Genomic DNA, 17,511 nt, shown 5'->3' on the forward strand with positions numbered 1-17,511 from the left:
GAATGTGGTATATTTTCAGAAGACATTAATAATAATAATAATTAGAGGTGTGCCGATCGATCGGCCACCGATCATAATCGGCCGATTTCCGTGAAAAAGTGTATGATCGGTGATCGCCGATCACGGTCTCTTGTTGCCGATCACACAAACCGATCACCTGCTTCTCATTTCGCAGCCTGCCTGTGCAGCTGGTCTCCTCTTTCCTTCACTCTGCGCAAACGTGCAGCAACAAATCCAAAGCGATGTGGAACTATAACGCATGAGTGAATGGGGAAGTTTGCGTGTTGCGGCAGAAAATTGAAGCACGTCAAAATGCATCAACACGACAAATCTAATATGGSATAAAAACARTGCCATACTTGACAGAGTTTGGCTATATCGAGGCTCACTGCAGTAAAAAAAGACATATGGAGGATCAGATAGCAGGTAAAGCAGCGCACAGCTACAAACACTCACCCGGATTATTAGCATGACGGTCAGAAAGCTAAACAAATAACCCGCAAAATTATTTAAGTCTTCGAGCTGCGATGTAAGACGCTGGTTCTGCTCTCGCTGTTGAACCGCTGCTACGTGATACAGATAGTAATATTTCACAGACGGAGCGGCGCTTCTGCTCCACCTGGTAGTGACTCTCACACCGAACCTCTGCTTAAAGCTGCAGCATCTAACTTAAAAAAATACATTTTACATACGTATTAAAACTTTCGCTGTCCTAACATGTGACAAATAATCTCTAAAAAAAATAATCGATCGATCTCCCTGCTCTGCATAATTACGCCGCTTAGTCAGAAACAGCTAATCAGAACTAGCAGTAATCAGCTAGCCGCCATGCTATCAGGAAGTTTTCATTCAGTAACTCGGGTGTCTTAAGGTGGCTATTTATTGTAATGGATCCTGTATTTGCCTTTGAATGTTAAATTTTATACTTGAGTTTCTTTGGCAATGTTGAGAGGTTTTATTTTGACTTTTTACATTATTTAGCTTCTTCAGAGCCTTCATATGTTTTCAGTCTGTTAAAGTTAGTATTACCAATAGCAGTACAATTTGCACAATGCCTGTTTTGTTTTTTTCTTTGAAAAAACAAGTTTTTGTCTAAATTAAGGTGAATTCATGGTTCCTTTTTCCACATAATGCAACCGGTAGTATTTATGATAAAAAAATAATAATTATGTGATCGGTATCGGTGTTCGGCCCTCATGGGTGATCGGAATCGGCAGGAAAAAACCTGATCGGCACATCTCTAATAATAATAAATGTCATATAATATGAACTGTCTTTTTAAGTTGATTTTGGTTATTTTTTTTACGTCCTAATTTTGAAAATTTACCCTGAGAAGTGCTTCAGTTTCAGTGTGGGGAAAAAGTGTTTGAACCCTGATAATATGCAGTTTTGTTCATTAGTGTGTTTTACGATAAAATGTGTGTTTTCAGGCAGAGGTGGAGGTACGGCAAATTAACGGATACTCCTCAGAGGACGAAAAGAACGAAGAGGAGAAGGAGCCGTGGCCAGACGAGCACAGCAGCTCCAGGTAAATAATTCATTATTTATACACAGCCAGAAATTTTGTATTTAAAGGAAACATTATTTACATATATTTTTTTTATTGACTTTTTTTTTTTATTTAACAGAAGGTTACAATGAATTTACATTCACTGGGAAACAGGAATTCAGAATTTCCAGCGTCTGGATTGGGGAGAGAGCAAATGATGCTTCTGTCGCAAAATACAATTCAGTTTATCTTCTAAAATGAGTGACATATACAAGCCAAGCGTGACAATATCTGTTATTAAAGCAACGCTAAGGGTTTGTTATTCAGAATCCCAGGTTACAGTGAAGGCAGCGTAGTTTTAATTCAGGATCAGTGGATTTCCTGTTCACTACATAGTGACTGTGTGTAACAGACAGGAAGTACAACAACATTTTATTAAGTTATAACTTACAAGTAAACATTAAAAGAAGAGAGGCATGCACTTGCACAGACCCTTTCAGAAAATCAAAAATCAATTTATTTTAGGAACTTTGTCTCATTAAACAGATTAATTACACAGGTTGATGCTTGAAAACGTCAGTTTCTGTTAATTATGATGATTTTCTGCTTATAGCTAATGCTATATTACATCAGACTAAAAATCTTTTTAATAAAATGTATGTTTAATAACTGCTAATAGGTTATCTTCAATTCAGTTAAATTCAGAAATACTTTGACCCCGAAGGAAAATTAAATAAAAAGTTACTATTAAGCTGACAAACGTCACTCATCGAGGCGCATTTTCTAATTTATTTAAAAGTTTGTTGTAACTTGACAAAACTTCTGAACCGTTTTTGCCAGGCTCTGTTACATTTTTTCTTGCATAAACAAAATTTTCATAAACAATTTTCTTTGATTATTTTTTTCTTATGTTTTTTTTGTTGTTGCTTCGTTGCAGCGATTACTCCAGCGATTACTCTGACTGGACAGCAGACGCCGGCATCAACCTGGAGCCGCCCAAGAAGAGCGTGAAAGTGAAGAAGAAAAACAGTGGCTCCGAGGAGGACAGCGACAAGAAAAGGGAGGGGAAGAAGGAGAAGAAGAAAGAGAAAGCAGACAAAGACGGTGCATTACCAAAGAAGAAGAAACCAAAGGAGAAGAGGAAGGTCTGTTAGAGTTTTTACGCTGTTAAAGTCAGATTTTAGCTACTTTTTAGGGGCTTCAGCGTTACATCTTAGAGACATTTATTTAGAAAATTTTTGTACATCTATCCCGGTGTGTGACTTTCAGAGGAATGAATTTCAGGAGCAGGGCCTGACCTTGGAGGAGTGGCTTCCCTCCGCCTGGATCACAGACACGGTTCCCCGCAGATGTCCTTACATTCCTCAGATGGGAGACGAGGTACGCAACGCTTCCTTTAAATTCTCCAGCAAATCCAGGCGCTCGTTGAGGCTGCGACGCTAAACGCACACGAAACATGACCTGTTGCATTTTCGGGCTCGCCTGCAGGTGTACTACTTCCAGCAGGGTCATGAAGCTTACGTCGAAATGGCCAAACAAAAAAAGATTTTCAGCATCAACCCTAAGAAACAGCCCTGGCACAAGATGGAGCTGCGGGTAAGAAACTGGCTAGTTCAATTACTATTAAAAAAAAAAACAGAAAAAGTATTCACCCCCTGCATGTGGATACCTGCAGGGGGTGCAAGTATTCACATGCAAGTATTCACATAAATCCAAATTTAAAGCCAATTTTTTAATTTGGCTTTATTGACAAAAACAAAATGTACAAAAAAATCCTTTCAATTAACGTAAAAACTGATTTCTTCAAAAATATTGAACATAGAGTAGGTATTTGTATAAATATTCACCATATTTAGAAGGTGAATACTTTTGATAGGCACTGCTGGGTTTTGTATCTGTGGATCAACGTGAACATTTCATAACCTGGCATGTTTCATAACAGACCACGATGGAAATCTTTAAACTCGCCGTGTTTTTGTTCAGCCTTCTTGTTATTTGCTCAAAGTCTTTTCTGTTGTTGCCACTTGAATGAACAGCAAATCAAGTAGACATTTTTTTTACATGTTTTTCAAACAGCTTCTTGCACCCTTTGTGTTTCTTGAAACACTTTCCTGTTGCTGAAGAGACTTGGTGCACATATGGTGCGTTAACTGATTCGATTTTTGGGTTTCCGTCCATTTGTTTACAGTAGTAAAAACATCTTAATGTCCTCCTAAAGCCGCTTCTGCTTCATTAAATCACAATTATCACTAAATAAACGGCAGCGACACCTGAACGCATTGTGGGTGGCAAATGATTTAGCTTTGATTGATCTTAAATTTGAAACATTTGTTATTTTAACACATCCAGTAAGAACCACTGTTCAATGGGAGTTCTGTCAGCGGTGGCTTTAATAACAAGCAGAGGGAATAGCAAAATAAAGTCGTCTTTAAGATATCAGGACAAGGACACAGCAGTTTCTGAAAATTCATTACGTGCTGCAATCATTTCATCATTGGTTACTGTCTCATTTCTGTCTGCAACTAGTTATTCTTTTTTCTGCTACCTCTGAACCTTAGTCTGAGAAACAGTGTGTCCGGGTTCACTTTCACATAGGAAGTCATTTTTCTCTCTTCTAAAAATATGTCTGTGCTTAAAAGAAATGCTGAAAAGGCGCCATCCTTGTGTAGAAAATACATCTGGGGGCATGAAGAGAACTGTCCGACTTCACTATAACTCTTGATTTTATTTTCTGCAGCGTGTCAAGTTCCTTTTGATATAACAGAGCGGAAATAGTTCCATTTTGTCCATGGACAACAGACGTTCTTGTGTTAGGGTTCCAGTGCGTTCTTTGGGAATTTTCCGATCGTAAGACGAGAAATGCAGCGGAAAAATTTAAAGGTTAGGAGTACAGCGATGAATCGGCCCAGATTTAGTTAATTTTGGGATAAGGGAAGTCGGCTGATACTTGCATGAGAAACTGATCTTATCCACCGATTTTATCTGCGTCTGCAAAGGTAGAGAGGGTGTTGACCCACCCACCTGGTCATTTCTGTAAGTAACAACAGTCACTGCACTATTATCAACTTGCTCCGCCGCAATACTTATAAACTTTTCAGGCATAAAAATTGGTATTGGCCAAAATCCGAATCATCTTTTTTTTTCTCGCTCTCTCTTTTTATTAGCAAAGAAATTACTTGGATTTATTTCTAAGTGCGGTTTTGAAAAATCTAAGCGTAAATAAGTTTTACAGTCATTCTTAGTTTACTTTCTAAAGACAATCCCACGGCTCCAAACAAGTTGATTTGTTTCCCCAAATGGGTTTCTGACTAAAAATTGCTGGTTCAGATTACCAAAGTACTATCTTTCTATTTTTCACTTTGAGCTTCTTAAAGATCAGTGATCAGCCAGAAAAGCGCACCCACAGGAAGAAAATGTTGGGGGGGGTTATAAATACACGTCTGAACTGTATCTAAAATAATTGCATTTCAAGGTTAGCCGATTGATTTTTTATTTTTTTTTTTTGAGACGATTTGCTTTCATTTGCGTTTCAGGAGCAGGAATTGATGAAGATAGTTGGCATCAAATATGAGGTGGGTCTGCCCACACTCTGCTGCCTGAAGCTGGCCTTTCTGGACCCCGACACAGGGAAGCTGACAGGAGGCTCCTTCTCCATGAAGTAAGAGTTTGACTTAAGCAAATAAATAGAAATGTTGGGAATTTGGCCATTTTTCCAGCATTTTAAGTTTAATTGATAGTGTGTTTGTGTTTAAGTGGGTTATATCTCTGGCTGTTTTTGTTAGATTGGTCCTGCAGCATCTTTTCTCTGATTTTAACCGACACCTCGTCTTCAGGTACCACGACATGCCTGATGTTATTGACTTCCTGGTGTTGCGGCAGCAGTTCGACAACGCCAGGAGGAGGCAGTGGACTATAGGTCAGATAAATTCACACTTCACTGTGCATAGAAGCACTCCGTGCAGGATGTGGCTCATGAAGCATGACTTTTATGTGGTAGAAACCTCTAAACGCTTCTTGTGTGTCGCATGCTCAGGCGACAGGTTTCGCTCAGTGATCGACGACGCCTGGTGGTTCGGGACCATTGAGAGTCAGGAGCCCTACCAGCTCCAGTATCCCGACAGCTTGTTCCAGTGCTACAACGTCTGGTAAAACTCCTGTTCACTTCACAGTTGGGTTGCAGTTAAATGGGCATAACCATAAAAGTGCATAAGCAAGTGCGTTGCACATTGTTAAATTATTATAAACCAAAAAAGGGCACATATTTTTGTGCAGCAACCACTTTGTAGCAGTCTTTTACTGCAGGACTGTCACATAAACTCCCAAAAAATTTTTTTGGTTTTGTTGTAGTAAAATCTGAAAAAGGCCAAGGGATCTTTATCTGACCATCAGGTTTAAAAACATTGTACGCACGTAGTGGAGCCAGAGAACAAAATGAAATATGTTTCTAAGAAATAGAGAAAACTGAAGGTGGAAAGGAAAAGAGTAGGAGGTCCAAAAGGATTTGCTTTTAGATTCAGAGGTGAGGATTGACAGTTGACGGAGCTTATATGTTAGTAGCGTATCTAAAAAAAAGACCCAGAAGTACGGTGGAACTAAAAGGGTCAAAAAGGTAACTTTTTTGTTGTGTAAACACAAGATGGTGTATTTCGCTTATGCACAAAACAATGATCTAAAAACACATCAGCAAATCCACCTCTGACTGATGAAAGAAAAAACCCTATACCTAAATCTGATTGATATGCATTTATTACATTTAGAAGAGTTACTTTTCCCCACGGTCTTTTGTCCTAATTAAAGAAATCATCATTTAAAAACTGCTCTTTTTACTGTTGACCAGATATTGATATTTGAAGACCTAAGGTATATAAGCTTGAAAGTAAAGCTCAAAAGGACGTAATCTCTAAGGAGAGAACACTTTCCCAATGGCCGTTGTCACTTATTTGGAAAAAACCCCCTAAAAAACAACAAAAAAAAACCAAAGCAATATAATACAAATGAAAACAATAGAAATAGAAAGTGAGGGCACAGAGGACTGATCCCTGATGTTTTCCATGCAGCTGGGATAACGGTGACACAGAGAAGATGAGCCCGTGGGACATGGAGCCCATCCCCGACGACGGTACGCGTCTCATACTTTTAATACTTTTTTGTCAGACTTTGTGGGACCTACTAGTGCCTTTCATTCACAGTTGTCAAACACAATAGCAAAGGGACAAGACATACGGCAAAGATCGTAAAGTTGGGATGTCAACTCTAGACAACCCTTGCATTTATCATTTTGAAAACTTTCCCTTCTGTTTCGCCCCTTCCTCGCACTGCAGCCACGTTTCCCGATGAACTGGGCACGAGCGTCCCTCTGACAGAAGACGAGCAGAAGGATCTGCTGTACGTCCCGCAGGACGGTGAATGGGGCTGCCGCACGCGGGCCGAGGAGTGCGAACGCATCATCAAAGCCATCGACCAACTCTGCACGCTCGGTATGATGTCACCAGTTCCCTTTAAGCGAAAGTAAAATTGAGCCACAGTCATTTCCAGCAGTTTTGAGTCACCATTCTGAGCTCATCAACACAGGAAAAGACTGGTTGCATATTAAGATATAGCACCATAGAGCTGGCTTTTATTACAGTTAACTGTTGTGATGTTATACCAAACATAAACTGAAGGAAATCTAGTCCGAAGGCTCCCCCTGGTGGTAGCTAACGCATTCTGTCGCAGCTGTCTCTTATTTATTCCACTGGTTTTCAGCCTCACAGGTTTGACCACAGCTGTCTCATCTGATAAATGTAAATTAGGAAAATGGTTTTGAAAAACAAAAAAAAAACCCTGACTTTTATATTTTGGTTAAACCAATACGTAATCTGACTAACCACACATCTTTACTTCCTGCATTTTGTTACTGATCAAAGGTTGTTGTTTCCTTCACTCTTCCTATTTTCAGAGCTTCTTGCAGCTTAAAACACACCAGCACTAACCGCTTTTCATTATTTCTCTGTCTACTGTCAAACATATCGGCCTCTCTCAGACGTGGCGGCACCGTTTGCCTTCCCGGTAGATCTACAGGCGTACCCCACGTACTGCACGGTCGTGGCCTACGTCACCGATCTCAGCACCATACGTGAAAGGCTGGTGAACCGCTTCTACAGGTAACTCACTCGAGGCTGTGCCGGAAGTGGTGTGTATGAATGAGAGCAAGTCTGTAAAAAAAAGCATATTGTTGTTATTATTACAGGCGCCTTTCCTCTTTAATGTGGGAGGTTCGTTATATAGAACACAACGCCCAGACGTTCAACGAGCCTGGATCGTTCATCGTCACGACCGCCAAGTTCGTCTCTGACCTCATGCTGGCGTTCATTAAGTATGTTGAGCTGAAATGTGGAGTTATCATGTTTAATATGTATTTCATCTGTAAACTTGCATTTTCACAAAAATTCTTAACCCGTCCAGTCATTAGTTGCTGATCTGCTTTCTTTGATCTGTAGGGACCAAAGTCTCACAGATCTCAAGCCTCTGTACAAAACCATGAAGAAGGCCACCTTCTCTGACTCTGAAGATGAGGTGTGTTTACCTACACTGTGCCATACTGTAGTACACTATACTGTAATATACTATACATTCCTATGCTATGCTATACTATGCTAGCTCTATATTATACTGTGCCACAATATACTATACATTTCTATACATTGTGTAGCAATGTAAAGTATATTACAGCACTAGTACTATAGTATGGCATTGCTATGCTATTCTATACTTTACTACAATATCTTATACTGTGCTATAATATACTATACATTGCTATACAATGTATAGACATGCCATACTACGCTGTATAATACTATGTTATACAGTATTGTATTATACTTTGCCATACCACACTGTAAATTACAATACTGTATCTCATACAACACTATATTACACAATACTACACATTGGAATGCATGGTGTTTACCATGGTGTTTACCATGCTATGCTACTTATAGTAGCTATACATTGTCACACTATACTACTCTACGTCATTAGTAATTGTCCTTTATATTTAGTTTTGACTGTTGGTTCTCTGTTGCTTGCTTGAGTAAATTACAGTTATTTCCATTTGAAAAACAAATATACTTGAAATATAGCTGCAGTTGGCTGCGAGATAATTTATAATGGGCCCTTTGTCATTTTTTTTCTTGTGTAGGATGAGGAGGAGGATGATGAGGATAATAATGCTCCAGGAACATCAACCCGAAACCATAAGGTAACATGGCTAATTGCCATTATTGGGGCCTGCCATAGCAATGCATGTAAGCCAGCTATTGCTCTACACCTCAAAATAACTGACGCTTCCTTTCGCCGTTAAGATAAACAGATAAATAAATAAGCAGATAAACGGTATTTCAAAAGAGCTTATATTTTATAAACAATAATTAATTTGGTGTGAATAGATGAGTGTTTTTTCTAGTAACGAACTGCCACGAAGTATAAATCTGATTTTTACTTTATTAAAATTTAATAACTGTAAATTACTTGTGTCTAAGCAGATAAACAGTATTTCAAAAGAGTTTGTTTTATAAACGATAATTAATTTGATGGTAAGAGATGAGACCCCCCCCCCCCCTGGTAACGAACTGCCACGAAGTGTAAATCTGATTTTTACTATTGTGTTGAATGTTGGTTCAGATATATTCATCACCAATGACAAAAAAAATAAAAAATTCACTTTTCTGAAAATTTCACCGACTGCACAGTTCTTATTAAATAGTATAAAACAAGTAATATTTCAAAAGAGCAGAAGAAATCTTAATTTTTTTAAAAACAAAAACAGTATTTATTGTTAATCTGTTGCTAATAGATGAGCGCGTTTTCTGGCGACCAAGTGCCACTAAGTAAACACCTGATTTTTACTTTTGCAATATTACCAACTGTAAATTTCTTGTGTCTAAACAAACAAACAAACGGTATTTCAAAATAGCTTATATTTTAGAAACGATAAATAATTTGCTGTGAAGAGATTAGCTTTTTCTTTTTCTGATAACGAACTGCCACGAAGTATAAATCAGATTTTTAATTTTGTGTTGAATGGCTGTTTTATAATATATTTACCACCCATGACAAAAATAAATAAATAAATTTAACTTTTCTGAAAGACTCGCCAACTGCACAATTCTTGTTAAGTAGTATAACATAAGTAGTATTTCAAAAGAGCAGAAGAAATCTCTTTTTTTTTTCTTTTTTTTTTACAATAACTATATTTGTTGATAATCTGTTGCTAAGAGATGAGCACGTTTTCTGGTAACCAAGTGCCACGAAGTAAACATTTGATTTTTACTTTTGCAAAAGTAAAATTCAGAAGACATTAACATTAGCAGTGCACTGCCCCTCACTGGAACTAGAGCGGCTTATGGAGTGTCGGTTCTGCCCTGTCCCTTTAAAATCAGATGGTCCTCCTGTTTGTACTCCTCCTTTGTAATAGTAACAGCACTGGATGTAAATAAAGTTGTGTGCTTAATCATTTGTATACAGTATTTAAAACCAATGTCTTTTTTTGTTAGACCTTTGAACATTACAGTACGTTAGCCATAGCTACTTCCCACATTAGCAGTAGGCTTTTCCCTAAATTAAGCTTTTTAGCCATTGTTTTATTTATTAGCTACGTTTAGCACTCTGAATGGAGGAAATCAAAGACAACATGCTAGTTATACCCCACATGCCACTAGCAGCATTTAGGCTAACATTAGCATTTTGGCTAATTTTAGCTTCTACACCAATTTTAACATACTGAATGGAGTATTGTCCATGTTACTCAACATGCTTTTGACTCTCCACATGTTATTGAGTACAATGTAGCTTACTTTAGCATTGATGCTAATTTTTAGCACCAAAAAATTGGGTTCCAACCGGCAGGCACACTTTGGCAGGCCCTTTTAAATTTCTTCAGAAATTTTCTAGTGTTGCCATTATCGGTGTCGGCTGCTCATGAGTGAAAATAAAACACCTGTAGTGGTCACTTTCATGCATTTCAGAAGAGATATATTATAGAAGAGAGAGCTTTCTGTAAGCCACTGCAGTGTGTGCCATTAACTTTGGATTTACTGTGTAGGGTCGTCAACCCATGAAGCGCCAGTTACGGACCCGTCCTCGTTCTTATGATCCTCATGCTTGGAAAGGACGCTGCAAGGAGCTGTTGGACCTTATCTTTCAGTGTGAAGACTCTGAGCCCTTTAGAGAACCGGTGGACATACAGGAGTACCCGGTACGAATGATTCAAAACCCTATGTTACGGATGCCATGTGCTGCTTCAGTTCTGTAGCTGATATTATTAATCATCTTTGTTCTTTCCCTCTTCCTTCTCTGCTCCTGTCTGCATCTGTAGGACTACCTGCAAATAGTCGACTCTCCGATGGACTTTGGCACAGTTCTAAAAAAGCTGACTGAAGGAAATTATCCATCTCCCATTGAGCTCTGCAAGGATGTCAGACTCATTTTCAGCAATTCCAAAGCGTACACACCCAGTAAAAAGTCCCGGGTGAGAATCATTCGCAAAAAGACACTTCCAAACCCTAACAGGTCTTTCTACAGTCAGCTCTTTCTTATTTTATGATTGATTTTCAGTTGTGCCTTGTGTTTGCAGATATACAGCATGAGTCTTCGTCTTTCTGCGCTGTTTGAGGAGCATATCAGCCCCATCCTTTCTGATTACAAAGCAATCCACGGCATGACAGATAAATTGACCAGACGTGGGACAGACAGACAGAAGCGACATGCCGCAGATAGACAGACAAGGCACACGACAAAGAGAAGGAGGAGCGAATCCCCCACAAGTAGCAATGCATCCAGGTAAAAAAAATAAGGAAAATCACTACTATTTGTTTTTAATTGTAAACCTGAAGCTAAAGACGATCCCTCGGTTTCCTTTCCGACTGCTTGTAGCCCAGAGAGGAAAAGACGCGTATCATCCAGGGTGACTGCCAAGAAGGAGCCGTCACCAGCTCCGTCCCGGCCGCCTTCCCTCAGACAACATGTCCCTCTGAAACAGACGCCCCAGCTGGTCAACGGTAAAGCGGATACCCCAGCTCCGGGACGGACGCGTAGTTCCGCACGCCACTTTGCACACTCCTCACCTCCTTCATCAAGTAATATCACTAACAGCACACCGAGCACAGGAGGTGAGATTAAATCAAATACTCCTGACAGAGTAGTTTAGATCAAAGTCTGATCTTGTCTTAGACTGGCCTAGTCAATGTCTTCATATTCTTGGTGAGGAAAGATAAAAGTGTAACTTTTAAAACCATAAGCTGTTTTATATGGTCACGAAATGACAGTGACCCATTTAGTAATTTGCCAAATTGCTGTATCTCTTGTCTATTGTCAGAATCTTCTCGCTCACTGCGGGCTCATAATTCTGTCCGAGCTTCAACGCCACCAGTTCCTGAAAAGGCCACGCCCCCTCCAGCAGCAGACAGTAGCGGTGGAAGCACTCGCAGGAAACTCAGAACCCCCGTGCGACACACACCCGGTTGGTGTTTCCAACATCAAATGAAATGACATAGCTTTGGTTTAAGACTGAACCTACAGAGCAAACGATAAATCGCATCTACTTGTGTCTTCTCTTTTTGTCCATCTTTTTCCTTTTAAGGTTCTCCTTCCAGCGCCTCGACTCAAAGTACGGCCCATCTGAATGGACACAGCGGTCACATGTCCTTAGGCATGGGAAGAAGGGGGCGACGGTCCAAAATGGACTCACCGGTGAGTCCTCCAGAAGTTCCGACTCCAGCCAGCCCCTCAAGACCCCGAGGTCGACCGCCTGGCAAGAAGAAAGGCAGAAAGAGCAAGCAGGAAAAGGACGAGTTGAGACAGACTGGGAGTCGCCGGAGCTCCACTCCAGATGACGAGCTGGACCATTCCACAGGGGACGAAGGCGGCATATCCTCTGCCCCGGAAACGTCAGCACCATCAGACTCCGGCGCAGCGGTGACACCTAGGCGACGAGGCCGACCGCGGATAGTAAAAACGAAGGAATCGACATCTCCTGCTGAGTCGCCTGAGCCCTCACCGCTGAGAAGGAGCAGCAGGAGAACCAATGAGGAGGCCACGCCTCATCCCCAGACTTCCTGCGAGCGATCGGGTCGGAAAGAGTCTCCAAAGGACGAGGCTGGAGAGGGGACGATAGGGTCGATGCGCACACGTAACCAAGGAAGGCGGTCCGCCTGGTACATGGAAGAGGACTCAGAGGAGGAACAGAGGCAGTTGCTTTTTGAGGACTCGTCAATCACCTTTGGGACGTCCTCAAAGGGACGCGTCCGCAAACTGACAGAAAAGGCCAAAGCCAATCTCATAGGCTGGTAAAGAACATATGCACAAGCTCGAGTGCTCAGAGGGCCGAGAGATCCCGGCGGGATGTTCGGATCGGATGCTTTAGACCAAACGGAGGCTCAGTTGGCTGACGCTACGGAGAGCAAACTGTGCCGTTACCTGTTACCCTGCTTGTCATTGACCGCACCTTCCTCTCTGCCCACTAAGCACTTTAGCACTGCATGTTCATATGCTCCCACACCTCCTATTCTATTGATCCATGTTGGATCCCACAGGAGCACACAGAATCTCTCTGTGAAGGCGGTGTTTCTCACTTCGTCTGACGAACCTCTCTGCCGGACCTTAAACACAGTTCAGAGTCAGATTGGGACGAAAAGTAAATCGGTCTGACCTACGCGAACAACTGGACTAAGACCACATATTCTCCCCCTAACTTCATCCTTTCTGTTTTTTATACAACCTTTTCATTGCTCTTTCTAAAGTTTCATATGATCGTCCCTCTGATTTGGAAGTCTTACACATTGGCTGAGCTGAGCGTGTCTGTTTGTGCTAAAATACCAAATGGCGTACCTTTGTCGGTACTGTACATCTGTACATTTTGTGTACTGTAAATGTTTTTCTTTCTTTTCTGCATGTTAATTAGAGAGAGGAAGCGTCTTCTTCCTGAAAGCTGGTTTTACTGTGATGCGGAAAAATATGATGCATGAGTGAAAGAAGTCATTGATGCGCTTGTATATCATTTCTGAATGCGTCCTCTGCATTAGCAATACCTTGTGCCTTTTACACGTAAGGTGTGTGGGTGTGCATGTGCCTGTTTATCTACAAACTTGCATTTTGCAAGTACAGTTCCGGTCGCACGTTTGCATCCAGTCATTATTGGCGTTAATGTCATCTTAATTTGAGGCACCTTATATTGTAGGTGAACTAAGATGCAACTTGAATTTTAAAACCAAAAATTTGGAGCAATTTTAGATTTTTTTTGATGGGCTTTTTCTAATCCACACAGGTTTAAAATTATACATACAGGATCAAATATTAAATACAACCAGACTAACGGTTGGGAGAAGTTTCTGGTATGATTTTAGCAGAACGTTTGACCAGACTTTTTCGTAGAATTTGTAGTTTGGTTTCCTCCCATGAAACTTTGATAGGGTATTTGTCAGGGACATTCCAGAAGATTAATTTTAGCACGATTTATCAACTAAAAAACTATTTCTGATGGGCCTGGGATCATTGCCCCATTGGAACCTTCAACATATTGTTGAAGGTTCCAACAATATTATTCATTTGAATATGATTCAGTTTGATTCATTTTAATCAAACTGTGATTGATTAAAATGAAACATTTTAAACCTGAGAACTCTGTTCCATCTGTTAAGCTCGGTCGCAGCAGTATTATACCGAGGGTCTGTTTCGCTGCCAGTCGTACTTCTGGGTTTAATAGTGAATTCTTCAACTTAACAGTAGCTGTTAATTTCAGGTTAAGCTCTAAAATATTCATACACCTGACAGGTTTAGATGTAAAATCATCTTATGTAACCAAGAAGGGTTAGTTGTTTCCAACAGGAAATGAGACAGCCATCTCTCAAAAGATAGAATCATTTTTAGCCTGTTGGTTTCTTAGCAACTGAAAAAGGGGAATTTCACTAAATATTAGCGGAGCCAAACAGTACATATTTAACCTTAAACGTGTCATTTTCAAAATCTACAATAAATTTCAACTTGTGCACCAGCTCTTGTGTTTAGTTGTAGAAATAGTTCAACACCCTGTCATTCATGCCCATGGTGATTGGATGTAAACATCTGACCGGCAATGATGTGTCTGCGTGTGTGTGTGTCTGTGTTTTGGTTTTTAACACAACCGAGTGCAGGCTTCACCTGGAGCGTACAAACAGTGGCATACAGTTTGATGGTTGCGGAACCGCTCAAAGAAACGACTTCAGAGCTGCTGAGAAGAATTAACTCGTCGACGTAACCGACCCTACGGTACAGAGAGTGGTCGCTAGCTTTGAGATGCATCTGCCACGTTTCTAAAACAAGTTGGAAAGAATGTTGAGATGCTTCTACGGTGACAGCATTCACTTTTCACATGCAAACCTGTCTCCTAGGTTCTTGCAACTTTCTTGTAATTTGGAAAGCAAAACAGCGGAGAGTGGAGGGAAACCGGCTCGAACTGCATTTTTCCGGAAAAACAGCTTCATGTTTCTGATAGTGTGCCTTTGCTACTCTGGCATATTGAGTCCTCTGTTTTTTTTTTTTTTTTTTTCCCTTATGGGGCCTTGTTTTATCATTTTACATTTTGACTTATTGTTTCTGCTCATTTCTGTATTCTGAGAACTGGACTTTGAGTTTATGAAAAAGAAAAAAAAGAACTTTGTAACTTTGGACTCTCTTTTTGCCACACGCAATGGGTACAGAGTTTATACAGATGCATCCGTTCCCGGTATTTTGTTTCTCTTCCAGTACAGAGGAAGTGAATGCCAAAATCTGCGAGTTTCATCACATGTTGTGGGACAGACTGGATGCTAGTGTCAACACACACCTGGTTCATCTCATAGCTCACGTATTACTGAACATATATCCTGTTTGTCATTGTTTGTTAAAAGAAAAAAGAAAAAAAGGTTTGTCAATGCCAAATTCTGTCTGTGGGCACTGAAGTTTTAGAACATGGCTTTTGAATGTGTTTTCTAACTAACTTTTATTGTCTCCACTGTGGATGTTCATTTATATATGATGTGTTTTACATGTCTTCTGTCTGTCTCCCTGCCATACAAGAGGATATATCAATGGATTGATCCATGGAGATAGAATGATGCTTTATGCTCTGCCACACATTTTAAGATTTTGTTGGGTTTTTTTCTTCTTTTTAGTTGTTAGAATGTCTGTATAAAAAGTTTATTTTAAATCTGAAAGGGCCAAATACTAGCGATTGTTTTTCTCAACAGGGTGAGACAAAATATGTTTTCCAATTGAGGTTTAAATCTTTACCCATGGAAGTATTTATTTTGAGTGGAAGATTTAGTTGGCTTTAAGTGTTTATTCATGGCTTTTAAAAAAAAAATAACATCACTTTATAACTACTCTATGTGCACATAAAGTTTTAATGTTATTTTCAATTCAAATGTATAGTAATAAAGTAGACAGACTTATAAAACTCTGTTGGTGCCACAGGGAAAGGTGTAAAAACTTTAGAAATAAATACATCTATTATTGCAGTGGTATAATCTCACACATTTAGCTGCTACTTTTCTTTCGGATTTAGTCCATTGGGCTGAAATGTTCACTGAAGTATTGACTCTATGCTTTGTGAATCACTTCAGTGTTGACCTGGCAAAATGTTGAGGATCATTTTGCCAGCTTCCCCCCGCCCCCCAAGTTTACTGGGACATGCCAGCAGACTTTTATTTCAAATGTCCTGGTTTTGCATAAATAGAAGGCCCACAGCATAACAGCCCCTCTAGTGGTTCCCACATATTTGTCCTTTGGTCCAAACCCAATTTAAGTATAATAGCAAGTTTTAAATCTTTATGTTTGTGATGGTTGTACATCACAATCAATATTTTTTTCCTGGTTCACTCTTGGTTGCCATTATCAGATGAAGGGAACAAATAATACACCATCACTGATTTTCTTAATTACTTCTAATGGGATTGTTTTTCTACTAATTGAATGTACATTTTAAATTGATCTGTGTGAGATTATATACTTGCAATAAAAGCTTGTTTTAGGCGTTTCATCCGTCTTTACCTGGGGTACCAATAAATCTGTCTATCTGAATGCACAGATTAATCTACTGACCCGGGATTCTTTACTTTGTGATATGGGGCTTACGTTTACAGCAGTCCCCTTAAAATATGTCTTTGTCATTTTAAATCCCTGGTTCGGCAGTTCAGAGCTGCACTTGTGCATTTATGTTTTCATGAGAACACGGGATCTATTCAATGTGAGGCTCTGTAGATGTGTGGCAGAGTCATGCTGCTTGTGGCGCCTGCCTGAAGCATCTGTGTGTGTGTGTGTGTGTGTGTGCGTGCGTGCGTGCGCGCGCGCGCGTGTGTGTGTGAGTGAAGTGGGCGCACGTGAGCCACCTGGAAGTGTTTTGAGATGTTTAAAAATTTTAGGTTTTATGGAGCTGACGGAGATAAAAGTGAGAAGAGGGGCGGGAGGGGGGTCTTTTATGTGAAATTATTGATGAAGCTGTCTTTGTTAGTTTGGATACTTTTTATATTTAAAGGAAGTGATGCAAAAAAAATAAAAATAAAAGGCATAAAGCTAGAATGTATGTGTAGGGGAGTACTACTGTCCTGTTAGTTCATACCAATATTTTAAGTAAATAAACAGTTGTGTTTCCATATTCGGCTTACTTTTCGTTATTTGTGGCATAAGAAAATGTGATTTGTATCCTTGCTGCATTAATTCAGGAAGCAGAAAGATCTTCCTCCAGATTGTGAGACCTCGATTTCAAAATAAAACACAAAATGTACTTCCATAACAATCTTGCTTTTGTTAGTTTTAATATAAATTTTCTGAGAAACTAAATTTTGGACCATTTTCAGTAGTAGTCATAGAAAAATATCACTAAATTTGTAAACAAAAAAAAGATATCGTGTAATTATTGTAATTACATGTGTTAAGTTCTCAGCGCTCCTCAGATTTATTTCCTATAAAGTGGGTTTTGCGGCAGTGGATGAACAAGTCTGCCCCCTTGCGTCGCTAAAGCGCAGGTGTCA

The 17,511-nt window shown here is 39.9% G+C and overlaps 1 protein-coding gene across 1 annotated transcript in view; it reads left to right on the plus strand.

The window, feature by feature from the left end:
- The window catches only part of phip (PHIP subunit of CUL4-Ring ligase complex), a 43,288-nt gene extending 26,153 nt beyond the window's left edge, over positions 1-17,135 (plus strand). The window contains 19 exon segments of the mRNA XM_017302227.1: positions 1,431-1,528; positions 2,427-2,634; positions 2,759-2,869; positions 2,978-3,085; positions 5,023-5,147; positions 5,323-5,405; positions 5,523-5,634; positions 6,547-6,608; positions 6,811-6,966; positions 7,512-7,632; positions 7,719-7,844; positions 7,969-8,044; positions 8,670-8,729; positions 10,572-10,724; positions 10,845-10,997; positions 11,103-11,308; positions 11,402-11,637; positions 11,844-11,987; positions 12,108-17,135. Coding sequence (XP_017157716.1) covers positions 1,431-1,528; positions 2,427-2,634; positions 2,759-2,869; positions 2,978-3,085; positions 5,023-5,147; positions 5,323-5,405; positions 5,523-5,634; positions 6,547-6,608; positions 6,811-6,966; positions 7,512-7,632; positions 7,719-7,844; positions 7,969-8,044; positions 8,670-8,729; positions 10,572-10,724; positions 10,845-10,997; positions 11,103-11,308; positions 11,402-11,637; positions 11,844-11,987; positions 12,108-12,817 — 3,048 coding nt within the window. The 3' untranslated portion in view covers positions 12,818-17,135.
- Positions 17,136-17,511: the final 376 nt, after the last annotated feature.

Source organism: Poecilia reticulata, linkage group LG21 (genome assembly GCF_000633615.1).
Source record: "Poecilia reticulata strain Guanapo linkage group LG21, Guppy_female_1.0+MT, whole genome shotgun sequence".
Taxonomy (NCBI): domain Eukaryota; kingdom Metazoa; phylum Chordata; class Actinopteri; order Cyprinodontiformes; family Poeciliidae; genus Poecilia; species Poecilia reticulata.